General features: G+C 37.2%; 1 protein-coding gene and 1 pseudogene across 1 annotated transcript; both read right to left on the bottom strand.

The window, feature by feature from the left end:
* Window positions 1-5,349, bottom strand: LOC131798179 (collagen triple helix repeat-containing protein 1-like). Its single transcript, XM_066163328.1, has 6 exons — window positions 5,256-5,349; window positions 3,296-3,345; window positions 2,812-2,859; window positions 1,475-1,653; window positions 847-1,242; window positions 1-565 (listed from the first exon to the last, which is right to left on the bottom strand). The coding sequence occupies exons 4-6, from the start codon at window positions 1,592-1,594 to the stop codon at window positions 203-205; spliced, it is 879 nt and encodes a 292-aa protein (XP_066019425.1). The 5' UTR covers window positions 1,595-1,653; window positions 2,812-2,859; window positions 3,296-3,345; window positions 5,256-5,349; the 3' UTR covers window positions 1-202.
* A 4,058-nt stretch (window positions 5,350-9,407) lies between these two features.
* LOC136279474 (collagen triple helix repeat-containing protein 1-like) lies at window positions 9,408-15,720 on the bottom strand (annotated as a pseudogene).
* Window positions 15,721-16,140: the final 420 nt, after the last annotated feature.

Genomic DNA, 16,140 nt, shown 5'->3' with positions numbered 1-16,140 from the left:
TTTGGTGAAAACCTTCTTTTTATTTGCGATTTGCTATGGCAGCATCCCCACTCTACATAGTTCAAAGGCGCAACCTTAAAATGTCCGATTTCACAACTTTGCTGTAATTTATCCCGACTGTTAAATCTAAGGTTCCTGATTGTGCTATTGTTCTTATTCTGCTGTTAGATATTGAGAAATGAAACCATGGTAGTATACGACATTATGCCTGTGGGGGTGGTACTTCTTCCACGTAGATCCGGGACACTGAGTTCCAGCCTGTGTGTGCGTTAGCAGATCCGTAACTATTACAGTTACCGACCCAGAATCCAACGCGCACAACACCCTTGTGGACTTTCTCGCACACACCCTCGATATGACGTGGGCGGTGTAAATCCTTCTTCTTGGCGCCATTTCCATTTATCATGTACACAACGCCATCAATCGCAGCAGGAGCTGAGCACTCCGCACCATTGAAGGTGAAATACCATCGTCTGCAGCAAGCATGGCAGCCGTAGAGGCGGAGGTTGCCACTCCAAAACACGCGCAGAGCTGTTTTGGCCGACTTTTTGATGAAAAGGCATTCCTGGAGAAATTAATAATGATTAATTGTGAAACATATGATTTCAAAATATCCCTGAGCGATATAGGTCCTTAATCAATTTCTTAAAGTCTAGTCTACGGATCCCTTGGTTTCTTAATGTTTATCTTCACAGTTTCGACCTTCTGCCATAGAAAAAATTATTTTGGCTTACTGCACGACTTGATTTTCTTCTAGTTAAATCTTGATAGAAATCGTCTATTCAAGCAATAATGTCAAATACAGTTTTGTAAAATTGCAATTAATTAAAAGAAAAACTGAAATACCTTTATCAAGCCAGTGTCCTTTCCTTCGCTCAAAGTTTTGAAAACACACTGTTTCCAATTTCTCCCCAGAGCTCCTGGAGGACCCCGGAGGCCTGGGGCTCCCTGGCTTCCTTTATCCCCTGCATCACCTTTGGTTCCACGGCGACCCTGCCGGCCTGTGGACCCTTGAGGTCCCAATTTTCCTGGGGGTCCCTGTTTACCTGTGAGGCCTTGGTTTCCCGCCTTTCCTGCGTCGCCCTTGTCCCCTTGTGGTCCCGTAGAACCACGAGGACCGGGTGGCCCTGCGATGCCCGTGGGTCCCGCGGGTCCTGGGCTCCCGGGAATACCTGGTATCGCTAGTGCACCAAAAAGAGCACCATAAGCATAGGGTCCATATGGTGGATGTGGGTGAGTGCCCTGTGTAAAAAAGAGAAAAAACATAACACGTACTTTGTTTATATGCTGTCAGAAATACGACTATTTTTCGTTGTCTAAGAATCGAAGTGTTCGGTCATGAAATCATCGTTTTGCTTAATTTTTTAGGGAACATCTCCTTTTCCATTCTCTTTTGGAATAACAGTGATGGAGAAAATCAGACGAAATGATGATAACTACAATGTTGTGATGTTTTTGGAAAAGATAAACTTACCATGTTACAATTCGGCTTGCCACCGCTGCTGTTGTTTTTCGTTGCATAGCAAAGAGCAATTAGCGAAAAAATCAGCCAAAATATCTTGGTTTTGGGCGGCATATTCACACGATCGTGCATGTTTTTTATTCTTCAGCTGTAAAGAGCTTGGTGAAGAGACCTCTTATCTTTTTCTGTGGCTATTAACAGAGGTAAAATAGTACAAAAGTTAAGGGACATCCTTTTTATACTGATGTTGCTGCCGAAGTTTCGTGAAAACACGTTCTGGACACGATAAACTGACGCAGGTGAACTGTGATAGGTTGATTACTATCAATTTGACCAATTAAATTGCTTCTTCTATGTTGTGCTGGGGTGCGCAAACATTCAAAAAACCGCCATCAAGAAGTAATGAATAAATACATGACAAGCAGCATTTCCACGTTGAAAATATGAAAGAAAATACATAATGTTAGACGCTAGAGTGTTCGTCTTGGAAAAGAGAATGAAGTTAATATTTTAGATTACGATTGATTTGATCTTTTCATCTTTCTTTGATGTTTTGAGGCTTCACCTTCAGTTTTGATTAATGTTCTTTGAGTGATCGTATATTTGTGCTGTAGAACAAGAACTCAGTCGGACTTATACGATTAGAAGGGCATAATTGTGAAATCCAAATTTGAATAACTCCATCAAACATGATTTCTATTCATTGAGTGTTCTTGTTTTGAAATAAACGACATATTTCCTCTTTTTTTCTTAAAGATCTCTCGATACATCCTGTTCTCTTTTTCAAAATAAGTTCAGATAAGGAAATTATATTGTAAGTGATTTGTTCGAAAGAGGCGAGCATAAACAGTTCTGCTGAATAGATCGGCTATTTAGACGATATCAACATCAAGCAAGTGACATTCAAAGCTCAAGGTTTCGCGAGCAATGCGACTAAATTTTTGCTTTTGATTTCCAACATAATTGAGAGTCCTCTTTATTAACCTTGGAAACCGATTCCTTTTAGCCGATTCCTTTTAGCCAAAAGCGCTGTTTTCATAGCCTCTTGTAAAATTGATTTAATGACTGAAATAGAATTGTTTTTTGTTGTTGTTGTTTTTACTACATTGTGCGGCTAAATCACAGGTTATAGAGAATTTTGTGCTTGTGCGAAGAGTCAACTTTGAGGAAAAAAGTCGGTTGATAAAATTCCTCCAAAGGAAAAGCTTGATTGGATTAAGATCAACGTTTAGTTAATTTCATCTACTTGAAATTTGATGGAGTATAACACTGCATTCTCTTTGCGCTGTTTAGTGAGAGAGTTACATGGAAAATTGAACAAACTCGTTATTGCTCGTGAATTTATTTACCTTGAAGTATTTCAGCCGTTGGGTTGCCTGACAGGAAACTGGAGGAAGCTAAACGAAATGAGAAAGTGAGAATCAAGTTTAACTTTGTTGAAGACAGGAAAAGATGGATTAAAAAAATTCTTATTTACCGGATCCTTCTAAACCCCCGATTTGTACTCAGAGCTCGTTTACGTCCCACATTACATGCCAATTTCTTTCCTTGTTTGTTTAGAGCCGATTCCTGTCAGAACAAGTAAGATCGAAAAACAAAACACAAACGATGCGGGAGAGTTTTTTTTCTCTTAAGCACAGCTCTTCGTGAAATTGTAGAAATGATTATTTTTCAATTTCAAACCCTTTTCCCAATGGTTTATTTTTTTTTCTTTTCTGCTTGGGCAATCATATTTCTCGACTTTCAGCTCTATCAAGTAAACCCCAGTCAGACCATTTTAATTTGTAATACATGTCCTCATAAACAATTTCTTTGATCTTTCGTAAATCCTACCTATTAAAGTCGATCGTGTAGTTTTCCTTGATAGAGCTCTACAAAAGTTCCTGAAAATGCGACAAACAACTTGATATGAGGAGGTGAAAGATGTTTTTTTAAAAGAACGAGCATTTTTCTTTTGTCATTCGAAGATTTCCAAATTTTACTTCACTTTAGATAAACCTCGATATACAATATGCGGGATTTAAAGACATGATTTTTATTTTGAAGAACATAAGTATCCCTCGTGATGGGATAAGTTGGGAAGTTAACGAGACCGCGACCATAAAAAAAAATCGATTCTAATTCGTGTTAGGCGCAAAATTAAAGAGCGTAAGTATTCTTTCAGTCGTGTCTAGTATGTACCACTACTGTATAAATAAGTTATACAGCATTTAGCTTCTCTCGTTCAAGAAATATTTTCGTTAAAAATGAAGCTAAAAGGAATTTTCTCGACACAAAATGATTACTTTCCTTGGGGTACCCCAGCGCCTGGGTAGCTTGAGAGCAAATTGGAGGAAGAAGGAGAACGAACATCGAATTTCACATTGATGAAAATGGAAGAGGTATTGAGTAAAAAAAAGAACTGCATTTAGCTCCTAATCGTCCTTGGTTTCTATCATTTCAGTTTGTGGTGGCTCGTTTGTTTGCTCACCGTGCGTCGCTCTCATTCTTCATCTTGTCACCATAAGATTACTTCGTCAGTTCGTCACGATATGATTACTGAGTTCCCTTACATTCCCAAAGCCCAACAATTTTAATGAATCTCGTTTGAGGCAACGATGAGTTGTGTTTTTTCAACTGATTCTTTGTCTAAAGAAATTTATCACATTTATCGTCGTTAGCTGTGTAAATCAGTTTTCTCTTCTCTCTCGTTTTCCTGTCACCAATAATTTCTGAGTGTCAGAAAAATGTCTCTAAAAAGTGATTTTGCAATTGAAGTCATTAATTCGGTTCGTGCCAGTATAATTTGACAGTACACTCTACATCGTTCCTTTGACAGCATGACTGAAAAAACGAAGTTAAATGATTAGGTCAGATATGTTTCAGGTATGGTTTTTTCAAAAAGGAAAATCCTGAAATTCTCTGTCTGGTAGACTGATAAAAGCTTTGGTTCAGGCAAATCAATATCGATGGCGAAATAATTCCTGTTAACAAACTGTCAAACTGAAGCTAATTTGAATATGTCGTCGTTTACTGTACAAATAAAATACACTACTGTAGTAAACACTTAGAGTATTCTTTCTTCTTAATTCTTCTCGATTACACATGGCACGTAGTCTGACAAACAAATTTGATCAATCCGCACTTTAGTTCAACGAACATATTTGAAAAGAATGTTTCAAGTAATCCAGAGAAATAAATGCAATACTTGGACTTTGACGAGGCCTTGTTTTTTTTTAGCCGGATCAGGAAAAGAGCAAGAGAGAGAAATTTATTCATATTGCATAGCTATGTGGTCAACTTTGATAAATATTTTGATTACTTTCGTAGCTTTGTTTTTAGATGAAACTGAAGTACAAGCTTGAAAACAGAGCCACATAGATTAAAGTAGAGAGGTCTCAAACAAAAAAATCAAAAGTTCTTCCATCTACGCGGTTACCACGTAGGAAAGAATTGACAAAGTCGCCCTCGATGCGACAAGAAGAGTACTAAGTAGATGCTTGAAAAATCACTTGAAGACTTTAAATCGTAAGTCTAAAAGCGATTTTTGCGGAGTTCATCAAATCATATTTGAAAATATTTTGCTCTATGGGTGCGCAGATCTCATCTTTAAGCAATTTGCCTTGCGTCAATGAGGAACATGCAGAGATCGACCGAGAAAAAGTCAATCTAAACTCTTAAAAAACGTGAGAAATTTCCTCAAACGAATTCTTAATCAATTCACCGGAAAATCAACAGTAGATAAAAGTTTGTTTCAACGACAAGCTTGTGCATAAACAAAACATGCAAATGTTATGGAGGAAAATTATCTTACCTGCAAGTAACTTGCGGCTGAATTCCATACTTTTAAACATTTCTCATCGTTGAAGTGCGCCCGCCATACCCCAGTCAGGTATTTCCCACTCTTTCTAGAATGAAAAACCGTCGGTTATTTCTCCATTATTGTTCCGGGAATAGCATAGCAGTGTTGAAGTTCACTTATCTACTAAATTGAGAGCTGAATGATTGAGAATATCAAAACCGGTGAAAATCTTTGGGCCTTTCTACAATTCATGCCGGTAGCTTCTCTCTTGAATGCAAATGTTCTCTGACTCGGATCTGAAGGAATCAACTCTTTTGCCAAAAAGATAAATAAGATTAAACGTGAAGAAATTTATATGTAAATCTATAATACAGTGAGGCAGCTCTTTTTAAAAATTTGATTTATTGGCCAAACAGTTTTTCGAAAATGTTTGCAAAAAATAATTCGTTGCGTGTAATTTGAATTTATGTTAAAATGCACTGGTGTGAAATTAAAAGTGAAGTTATTTGGAACATACTTCTTTCGACCGATTGTTAAAGAAATTTTAAAGATATAACAAGATTCCTTCCAGAAATTATGAGATCAAGCACGTGTGTAGAGATCATTTCTAGTAAAAACAAAACGTAAAGATTCATAAATAATGTGACTGGAAGTAACATTTCCCATTCTCTTGTTTGGCAGTATTGTTTTATGGAATACTCAGCTAATCTATTATAATTTCCTGACTTTTGAAAAGTGGATCATCTTATCGTGTGCGTTGCCCTTGAACAAATTATAGAGAGCTCAGAAGGAAAAATATGAGAAGCGAAATAACATTTCTAGAGACGGGAAAAAGTCGATAAAACAATCACTAACCGGATCCTCCATAACTCATAATTCAGTTGTCAGTAATAGCTCGTTTTCTTCACGCACTGTTCATTGTTTTCCTTCCCTTCAGTTGTTTAAAGGCGTTCTCGTCAAAACAAGATCTCGAAACGATTAATGAATTGAGCAGAATTAATAATTAATTTATATCATAAAAACAAAACAAAACAAAATTAGCCGACAACGTTTTCTCTTAAATTCTTGGTTAGCAACAAATTATTTTAATCGCTGAATTACACCGAAACTTAGTGAGATTATCGATGCGGAGAGAAGCCTTAAAATGCCAGAAAATTAACTGCTTCAGTGATTTATCGAAATTAAACTAAAGTCATATAAATGCATGTTAACCTGAATGCATGTTGACCCATTTTAACCTGAATGGACAATCTATTATTCTGCCATTGAATTTCTTACCATCAAAATTCATTTGTATGGCCAGGTTGTGATACAACAGTTTCTATTAGTTTTTCTAGGCTGTCTTCATTGTTAAAACATCTTATGTTCCGGCCTGTCTTCATTTCAGAAACTTAGAAATATTCATTAGTTTAATTGAATGACAAATGGAGTCTCTTTACTAGGTTAAAATTTGGTTTTTGTGCGTTGTCCGCTGAAAAAATTTAAAAAATGATAAGACCAATTAGATGTTTTCACATGAAGTGCAGAAATGCCTTGGCTTTCATTCAGCGAAAACAAAAATATCTCTCAGTATAGTGTACTTGTTTATCCTGACTTAATTTGCCGAACAAAAAAATTATTCTTGTTATCCGTGACAAAAGGGCACTATTACGTGTTATTAAAATTGAATATATTTGAACACCACGTCTCACATTGTTCACTCTGCTACCCTAAAGCATTTTGTCTAAGAAACATTCAACTGAATGATTTTTAATCGCTGTGAAACAACGTTTCAGTCTGTAATGATCAGGTTAAGTAAAAAAAGAGATATAAGCAAAAGGATATTTTACTATGCAAATTCCCATGTTGGCATCGTTGACAATTTCTTTTACTTGACCAGAGTCGTTTCGCTCTGACTGAAACAGCTAACTTAAGTTGCCAGTAATTAAGAAAATGCTCATAAAAGGTGAGGCGGAAAATTCTCGACATATCTACCAGAGGGCTAAACTATTTCTCTAGGAAATACGCCGAAGGCCCAAAGAACGCCTATTGTCAATGACTCTATTTGATTTCGTGCAAACGGCTAAAGGCCACGCAAACGTGATCAACCTAAATATGATCTATGTTCCCAAATAAGCTGGCTTGAGAATCAAGATCAACTGGACTATGTTACAACTGGGGCAAGATCATGACACTGAAATTATCGCGTCAAGAAGAAAATTGACTTCTACCTGTGAAATTTGGTTGACTGATTCCATAACTTTGGCCATAACACATCCTTGTCATTAATCCAGTCCCTCAGCTTGGCAATTCCCATTCCATTACAACAGACCATGAATTCGTCATTTATCACGGGAGGTGATCACATTTTACCAACTTGTAGCGGAAACAAAACTCTCCCATTCTGCTGAATCAAGAGAAAATCATGTCCTACTATTTCCTCTTGGTTGAATTCGAATGTTTTGACTCCAATTGAACAGTGAAATTATTCATCATGAATAATTTCACCTTGTTCGTGTTGGTGGAATCCAACATCTATATCTGAACCGCATCACTTTTGCTTTATGGACACAAAGCGTTTCTCGCCATGAAAACGCTTGAATACAAAAAATAACATTTAATTTTTATAAAGTAACTTTGAAGAAATATCTCGTTCTTCCAGGGTTAAAAAAAAGAAAGGAATGAAATAATCATTGCAATATACCTTTATGTAAATATTTGATGGCATTGTCAAAAAGTTGATAAAAGCAGTTTATTTTGGTGTTAACAAAAAAGAATATTGACTAATTTTTCGAAAAACGAGACTCTGATAACATGAATACAAACCTTTAGGGTGTCTATCAACGTAATACAGGCGAACGACAAATCAAGTTGAAGGGTTTCTGCGTTGACCTCAATCGTTGTAAACTTTGATGGCCAGAATTAATTTAAGCTGAGTCATTCATTTTTTCATGAATGACGAGCACCAAGATGTCTGCCCTTGAACCTAAACCGGTTTAACTGCGTCACATAAGAGAACTTTGAAGAAAAATAGTAAGAAAATCAAGACAAGAAAAAAATAGAGCACGGTCGTAAAAAAAAAAAAAATTTTTTTGAAAGGGAGAAAGTGTCCTTCTCCTTCAAGCGCCGTTGCTTGTTTACATATGGTGAAAGTAACTCATCCTCGCAACCGTGGCTGTATTAAGGATAAAAAAAGCCGTTTAGGGCCTGGCCAACCATTGTGTACCAATGCGAATGAATTCGGAATTCTTCAAGCAGATCACATGTTGATTCTATGACTGATAATAGTAGAAGCAATGCAGGGTATTCTGTTCCGAGTGGAGTCACATATGATACGCATGATACGCATCTCGCATACTGCTAGGATCAGAAATATCGATAGCGTCATTTTGGTTTCCCAGATGCAATTAGAAACTCACGCGAACTGAACAGCGTGATGATGTTTCTTAGCATAACTATGATGATGATGCTATAATAGTCTGTTTCTCGAGAAATTTACACTTTTAAGGAAAGAGGATAGAGTAATGTTTAAGGTCAGACAAGACGAAAAACATCCGATGATGAGCTTATGGTTTCCAAATAGTGACTCTTTCCAAATCATCCTAATTTTGCTATTGTTTGAATGTGATAAAATGAGGGTAACTGACGTTTTAGCACGCTCTTCTTATAATAGCTCATTTGCCAATTTGATCATCAGCTCGAAGGCTTTTTTTCTTTTTGCTATATAGAAATAATTTGGCAACCATTATTATTACAGGTATAGGACGATTGAGGAGTGCGGTATGATCTAGGAGTAACAACAGTTCAACGCGCTCTGCCTCAAAGGCCGGCCACGCCTACTTTGAATAAAGGGGGTAAGTTTCTAAAGAAAACTGTGTGCTGCGTGAGTGGGAGAGTATAACAGGGTCATTTAGCATTATCAACTGAGTTAATAACGTAAATTGACAACCGTAAAGAGTCTTAATGCTTTAAAACTATTTATAGTGGCCAATTTACGTTATCCACTCAGTTGATAATGCTAAATTACCGTGTCTACTTTGGATTCGAGGCCTAACTTTTTTGGTATAGACGTGACTTAAACCTCCTCCTCGCACGAATCTCAGTATTTGGGAAAGAATTCCTTTAAGAAGGTAGTTTGTAGCAGGACTCGCATGCTGGAGTTTTTTGTTCACCGATATAACCAGTCAAATGACCGTAGCCCAATAACGAAACACACACCAAACACCCCTGAATAGTTAGTGAAAACCCTTTGTTTATTTGCGAGTTGTCATGACAGCATCCCTACTCTACATTGCTCAAAAGCGAAAGGCGAAACCTTAAAAAAAACCCTTTACAAGTTTACTGTAATTCATCCTGACTATAAAATTTAAGCTTCCTTACCATACTTTTGTTCTTTTTAGCTGTGGGATATTGTGCAATGAATTCATCCATAAGACATTACGGCTGTGGGGGAGGTATTTCTTCTACGTAGATCCGGGACACTGAGTTCCAGCCTGTGTATGCGTCAGCAGATCCGTAACCATTACAGTTACCGGCCCAGAATCCCACGCGCACAACACCTTTCTGGACTTTCTCACATGCTCCTTCGATTTGTCGCACTCGATGTAAATCTTTCTTGGCGCCATTCCCATGTATCATGTACACGACACCTTCAATTCCAGCAGGAGCGGAGCACTCCGCACCGTTAAAGGTGAAATACCATCGTCTGCAGCAACCATGGCAGTTTTAGATACGGAGAGGGCCACTCCAGAAGACGCGCAGAGCTGTTTTGGCCGATTTCTTGAAGAAAAGGCAATCCTGGCGAAAGAATATTTATGTATAAAAAAGGAAAGTTATGTAGTCATGCCGTAACTTAACTGGATCTCAGTCCCTTTACTAATCGCAAAATTTTCAAAGAGCGCGCGAAGCTAATCCAAGAGTCCGGAAAGAAAAAGGAAAACAACCGGCGGGAACGACAACGACTGCCTGAGGTTGCACACAGAATTAGAAAAAAATATATACCAAAGGCTATAACTTTTTGCGGAAGATTTTTTTAATTTGGAAGGAGAAATACGTGAATTTTGTTGTCAGAATATTGATCTTCCCCAAAATAGTGAGCTAACACAGAAAGAAGGTTTGCAAGCCTGGAACACGGTTCATGCGTTTTTGGGAGTTTTTATACCATTGGAATAAAGGTTAGATACAGAATTGACCGTGAATCTTTAATTTTTTGATTAAAAGGCATTGCTGGAGAAATAAATGATGGTTAACTGTGAACAATATATAAGTCCTAAATCAAGTCCAGTTTACGGATCCTTTAACTACTTAGGGTTTATCTTCACAGTTTCGTTCTTCTGCCACAGAAAATATTATTTTAGCTTGCTGCATAACTCGATCTTCTTTTAGTCAAAATTTGATAGGAATCGTCTATTCAAGCAGTGATGTCAAATACGATTTTGTAAAATTGCAATTAATTGAAAGAAAAACTGAAGTACCTTTATCAAGCCAGTGTCCTTTCCATCGTTTAAATTTTTGAATACACATTGTTTCCAATTACTTCCCAGAGCTCCTGGAGGTCCCCGGAGGCCTGGGGCTCCCTGGCTTCCTTTATCCCCTGCATCACCTTTGGTTCCTCGTGGACCCTGTCGGCCTGTGGACCCTTGAGGTCCCATTTTTCCCGGAGGTCCCTGTGGACCTGTAAGGCCTTGGTTTCCTGGCTTTCCGGCGTCGCCCTTGTCCCCTTGTGGTCCCGTAGAACCACGAGGACCGGGTGGTCCTGCGATGCCCGTGGGTCCCGCGGGTCCTGGGCTCCCGGGAATACCTGGTATCCCTGGCGCGCCAAAAGGAGTACCATAAGCACAGGGTCCATGCGGTGGATATGGGTAAGCGCCCTGTGTTTAGAAAAAAACACACATAACTTTTGTTCATGGAAGAATTATAACTACTTTTTGTTTTAAGATCAGTTGTGACAAATTCATCTTTCTAAGAATGAAAGTGTCGAGCAATCTTCCTTCTGTTTGTAGTTTACTGTGAATTTCTCCTTTACCATTCTCTTTTGGAATGACTCTGACTGACACAATCAGACAAGATGATGACAATAACAATGTTGGGATATATTTGGAAAGAATTAACTTACCATGTAACCATTAGATTTTCCGCCGCTGCTGCTGTTTTTTGCTGCATAGCAAAGAGCAATCAGCGGTAAAATCAGCCAAAGCACCTTAATGTGGGGCGTCATGTTCACACAAGCGTGTATGTTGCTTATCCTTCAACTGTAAATAGAGAGAAAATTTGGCAAAGCACATTACTTGCAGAAGGGTTACAGGGGCTGGTTTTTTTGATTCGTTTCTTCTGTCTTCAGTGACACAAAACATGACACCCAATAAATCCCCTCATGTGGTATTTAGAAGGATCTTAGGAGTTGAAGCAGTTCACAGTGATTCTCTGACCTCAAAACCAATCTGATCTTGAAAATAGTAATTGACTCAGTGATAAGAGAGAAAACGCGAAAAGAAAATTTACTGGTCAATTCATGCCACACTTAATAAGAGGAGCTAAATTATTCTCTTACCTTGTTCTTGCGACTATCTCAAAGGAAAAACGGTAAAAAAATGAATCAACAGTATCACCTGAAATTGTGCGCTAATTTACCTCTACAGGTACTAGAGAATTTTCTTCTTTCCTCAGATGTAAGACCGGTGGAGAGAGCTCGTACCTTTTTTAAAGTGGCTAGCAGCAGAGTAAAATATTACACCAATTCTAAGCTAAGTGTTTTATCAGTCCTTCGAGTTGGCGGTCGTAAAAACATGTTTACAACATGACTAACTGTCGTATGCGTAGGACAAGACATGAAATCCGATTGGCTCGATCGACATCAATTCCACCAACCAGGTAACCCCTTAAATTTTGAGTTTAAATGCATTATCATGTAACTGATATGCCTCGAAGAAAATATGCTATGCGCTTGAATTTGAGCTTATTTTTGGAGGAAAATCAAATTTAATATTGTACTATTGGTTAAATAAACGATACGATTTACTACTGTTGACTCTACAGCGGTGGGTCGAATTTCTCAGCTTTTGGCCGTCGTAAGAAAAACTTGATCAGATTAGTTCGAATTAGAAATTTGATCCAATGGTGTGATTTTGAAGCCAGTAAATCTTCCTCCTTTTTTGTTGGATAACTCTTGTGGTCGTTTATTGGCGACAGATTTTTCGAAAATGTTGGCAAAAAATAATTTGTTGCGTTAAATTTGAATTAATGTTAAAATGCGCTGGTGTGAAATTAAAAGTGAAGTCATTTAGAGCATACTTCTTTCGACCGATTGTTAATGAAATTACATAGCTATGACAAGATTCCTTTCAGAAATTATGTGATCAAGCACGTGTGCAGAGATCATTTCTAATAAAAGGGAAATGTAAAGGTTAATAATTATCAGGACTGGAGGTAACATTTCACATCATCTTGTTTCTCAGTATTGTTTTATGGAATACTCAGCTAATCTACTTTTTTTGACTTTTGAAAAATGAGTTACATTGGATCATCTTGTCGTGTGCGTTGCCTGAGAACAAATTGTAGAAAACTCAAGAGGAAAAAAATGAGACACGAAAAATTACATTTCAAGAAACGAGAAAAGTGGAGAAAAGAGTCGCTGATCGGATCCTCCATCAATCATAATTTGTCAGTGATAATTCGTTTTCTTCTTACACTGTTACTTGTTACCCTCCAGTTGTTTGAAGGCATTCTCGTCAAAACAAGATCTCGAAACAACTTATTAACTATGCAGAATTAGCGGAAGTTACTAATCACATAACAAAAAATACGAAACGGAGTTAACTGACAGGGTTTCCTATTTAACTCTTGGTTATCAGTTAATTATTGGAATTGCTTAACTCTATCGAAGCTAAGATTATTGAAGCGGATCAAAAAATACTTGAATGCAATAACCTTTAGACCTAGGTTGCCATTTCATTCTTTGGAATTTGTTACTGCTAAATTTTATATTTGTTTTTCTCTGGCTGTTTTTATTTTTGAGACAAATTCTGTTCTTAGTTGTACCTGCCTTTATATCTTGATTCTAGACAATTATAAATATTCGCCACCGCGTTACCGCGTGTTAATAAAATCGAATAGATTTGAAATTCACGTTCGTTTTATCATCACATAGTTTATCACACTGCTCTAAAACTCATACAAAATAAACCTTCAACAGTTTTCATTTGCTCGGTTTTAGTCTGACAGGATCAAGTTAAGTATAATAATAAATAGCTAAAAGAGTATTTAGCTATGCAAATTACCACTTTTAACTAATTTTGTCCGGAGTCGTTTCGTTCTAACTGAAATACAGTAGCTTACTTCTGTTGTTGATGAATTAGTCGCTTTCTGCGAATTTCTCTGTAGCGTCTTCATGGAGCGAAAAATATTCTGAAAAAGGTTCGAAGAAATCTTTTTAATGCCATACACAAACTCAATCGTATCTGGCATTCATTTATTGAAGGTCACATCTGAACTCTGGATAACAGGACTATATTTCTGCACTATCTTACGGTCGTGGGGACTTTGTGACAGGATGTAAGAAGTAAGACAAAATGTTTTGTCATTCAGATGACCGAATACTTCGCAATAATCAATTTGTGGCACGGATATAATTTTTCTTGATAAGCACAGGAGTGAAAATCAAAGTAAAGACATTTGGAACATTCCTTTATTCACGCTTTGTAAACGAAATTTTATCGATATAACACGATCCGTCTCTGAAATTATCCTACCTGAAATTGTAAAATTATTCATAGAAATATCATCTCTGGTACTAGAAAAATGTGTGATGAAGTATCAATAAACACGACTTAAAAGTGATAAAAAGAAAGATCTTGTCACCAGCAAAATCACAAAATTCAATGAATTCTCAGAATCTTCCTCATGGAATATGATTGTAAGGAAGATGTCATTCACATTCTCTTGTTTGGCGGTATTGTTTTATAAATAACTCAACTAATCTTCTTTTGCTGACTTTTGAAAATGGTTTACCTTGGATCATCTTAGCGTATGTGTTGCCTGAGGGCAAGTTGTAGGGAGCTGAACAGGAAAAAATGAGAAGCGTCGGTTGTTTGTTGAATTTCTTATTATTAAAAGTTTATTTTTACGTCAAGTTGGTAATACAACAGTTTCTTGTTTATTTCCGCTGGCCGTTTTCATAGTTAAAAACACCTTCTGTTCTCACTCGTACCTTCCTTTATGTCTTAATTCTTAATTCTCAGTCGAAACTTAGAAATATTCGGCAGTGTAATCAGATTATATTTGAAGTCTTTATACTGGGTTAACCTTTTGTTTGTTTTTTTTCCCCGCCAGAAAAACTAGAAAATGAAAGGAACAGAATGAAAGCTCTCACATGCAGGGCTGACCATATGTTAGCCTTCAAAAACCGAAAATAAAAATCTCTCTCAATCTGGTGTACTTGTTTATCCTGACTTCATTTGAAAAGCGAATTTATTCCTGTTATATGTCAAAAGGTCGCTATTACGTGTGAATAAAATCGAGCAGATTTGAACATCAAGTTCGTCTTATCAACGCATAGTGCTCTTTTTTCTGACATCACTACTCCAAAGCTCGCATAAAAGACACATTCAACTGTGTACATTACCTATGAACTAAAGTTTCAGTTTATCAGAATTAAGAGATAATTAAATGAGTATTTTACTATGCAAATTGCCATGTTGGCATAGTTGACAATTTTTTTTTTCATCTGACCGGAGTCGTGACGCTCCAACGAAAATAGCTGACTTTAGTCGCTGATTGATTAAAAGAAACTTTCAAAAAAGCAATGGCAGAAAAGTCTCCATCTATCAAATTTATTATAAGAATAACATTGTGTATCTTAGGGCTGAAGTATTACTCGAAGCTCAAGGTTCAGAGGACGCTATTATCTAATACTCCAAGTGGTTGCGCAAACGGTTACAATCATGCCAGGCAAACGAAATCGACCTAAATAGACTAAATATGATCCATCTTCCCTCTTTCAATGTCCTCATGAATATCAAATGAGGCCCAAATTAACTGGCTGAGAATCAAGATCAGCTGAGCTATTTTACAACTGAGGCACGATCATGACAATAACATAATTACGACTGGAAACATCTACCTGTGGGATGTGGTCCACTGATTCCGTGCTGTTGACCAAACACAGCCCTTTTATTAATTTGGTCCTTAAGCTTGGCACGTCACATTCTGTTTCAACAGATCACGTAGGGAGGAGAGGAAGGAAAAATATCTGATTCTGTTGAATCAAGAGAAAATAATATCCTATTATCTTACCTCGGTTGAATGCGAATGTTTTAACTCCCTTTGAAAAGCGCAATTATTCATGTTAACAAACGGTCTTTACCGTGCTCGTGATGACTGATGGAATCGAACATCCATCTAGACACCATTTTCGCTCTGTGAAAACGAAGCATTTCACGTTTTATAATGGCCTAGATATGCAAAATAACATAAAACGTCAACAAAGCAGCTTTGAAGTAAGATGTCGGTCCTTCAGGGTCAAGGAAATACAGGAAGAAATAAACTCTTTGTTGCAATATATGCAAATGTATGTTGATATCATTGACAAGTTCACTTAATGAAAGTAGATCATATTGGTGTAAACAAACAAGAAAATTGGCTGATTGCATGAATCGATTTACAGTGTGTCTGCAGTGTCTTAAAAGATGTCGTCAACTGTTTTAAACCTTGAATGACGAGCGCCAAAATGTTTACTCTCAAGTGAACTTTTGTTAAACTTGGGTACAACTATTTTATAGCGAAACTCTCCTAAATATGGTTTTTTTACTTCTTTTCGACGGAATTTTACAAATGTAATTGGACTCCCGTTTAAGATTATCTCATTACGCGTGAATGCTCCCAATCTATATCACGAGAGACCTCAATTTGTATAAGCCCAGAG

This window comes from Pocillopora verrucosa, chromosome 3, assembly GCF_036669915.1.
Source record: "Pocillopora verrucosa isolate sample1 chromosome 3, ASM3666991v2, whole genome shotgun sequence".
NCBI classification, from domain to species: domain Eukaryota; kingdom Metazoa; phylum Cnidaria; class Anthozoa; order Scleractinia; family Pocilloporidae; genus Pocillopora; species Pocillopora verrucosa.
The sequence above is the reverse complement of the archived record's forward strand: the minus strand, read 5'-3'. Positions and strand labels throughout refer to the sequence as shown.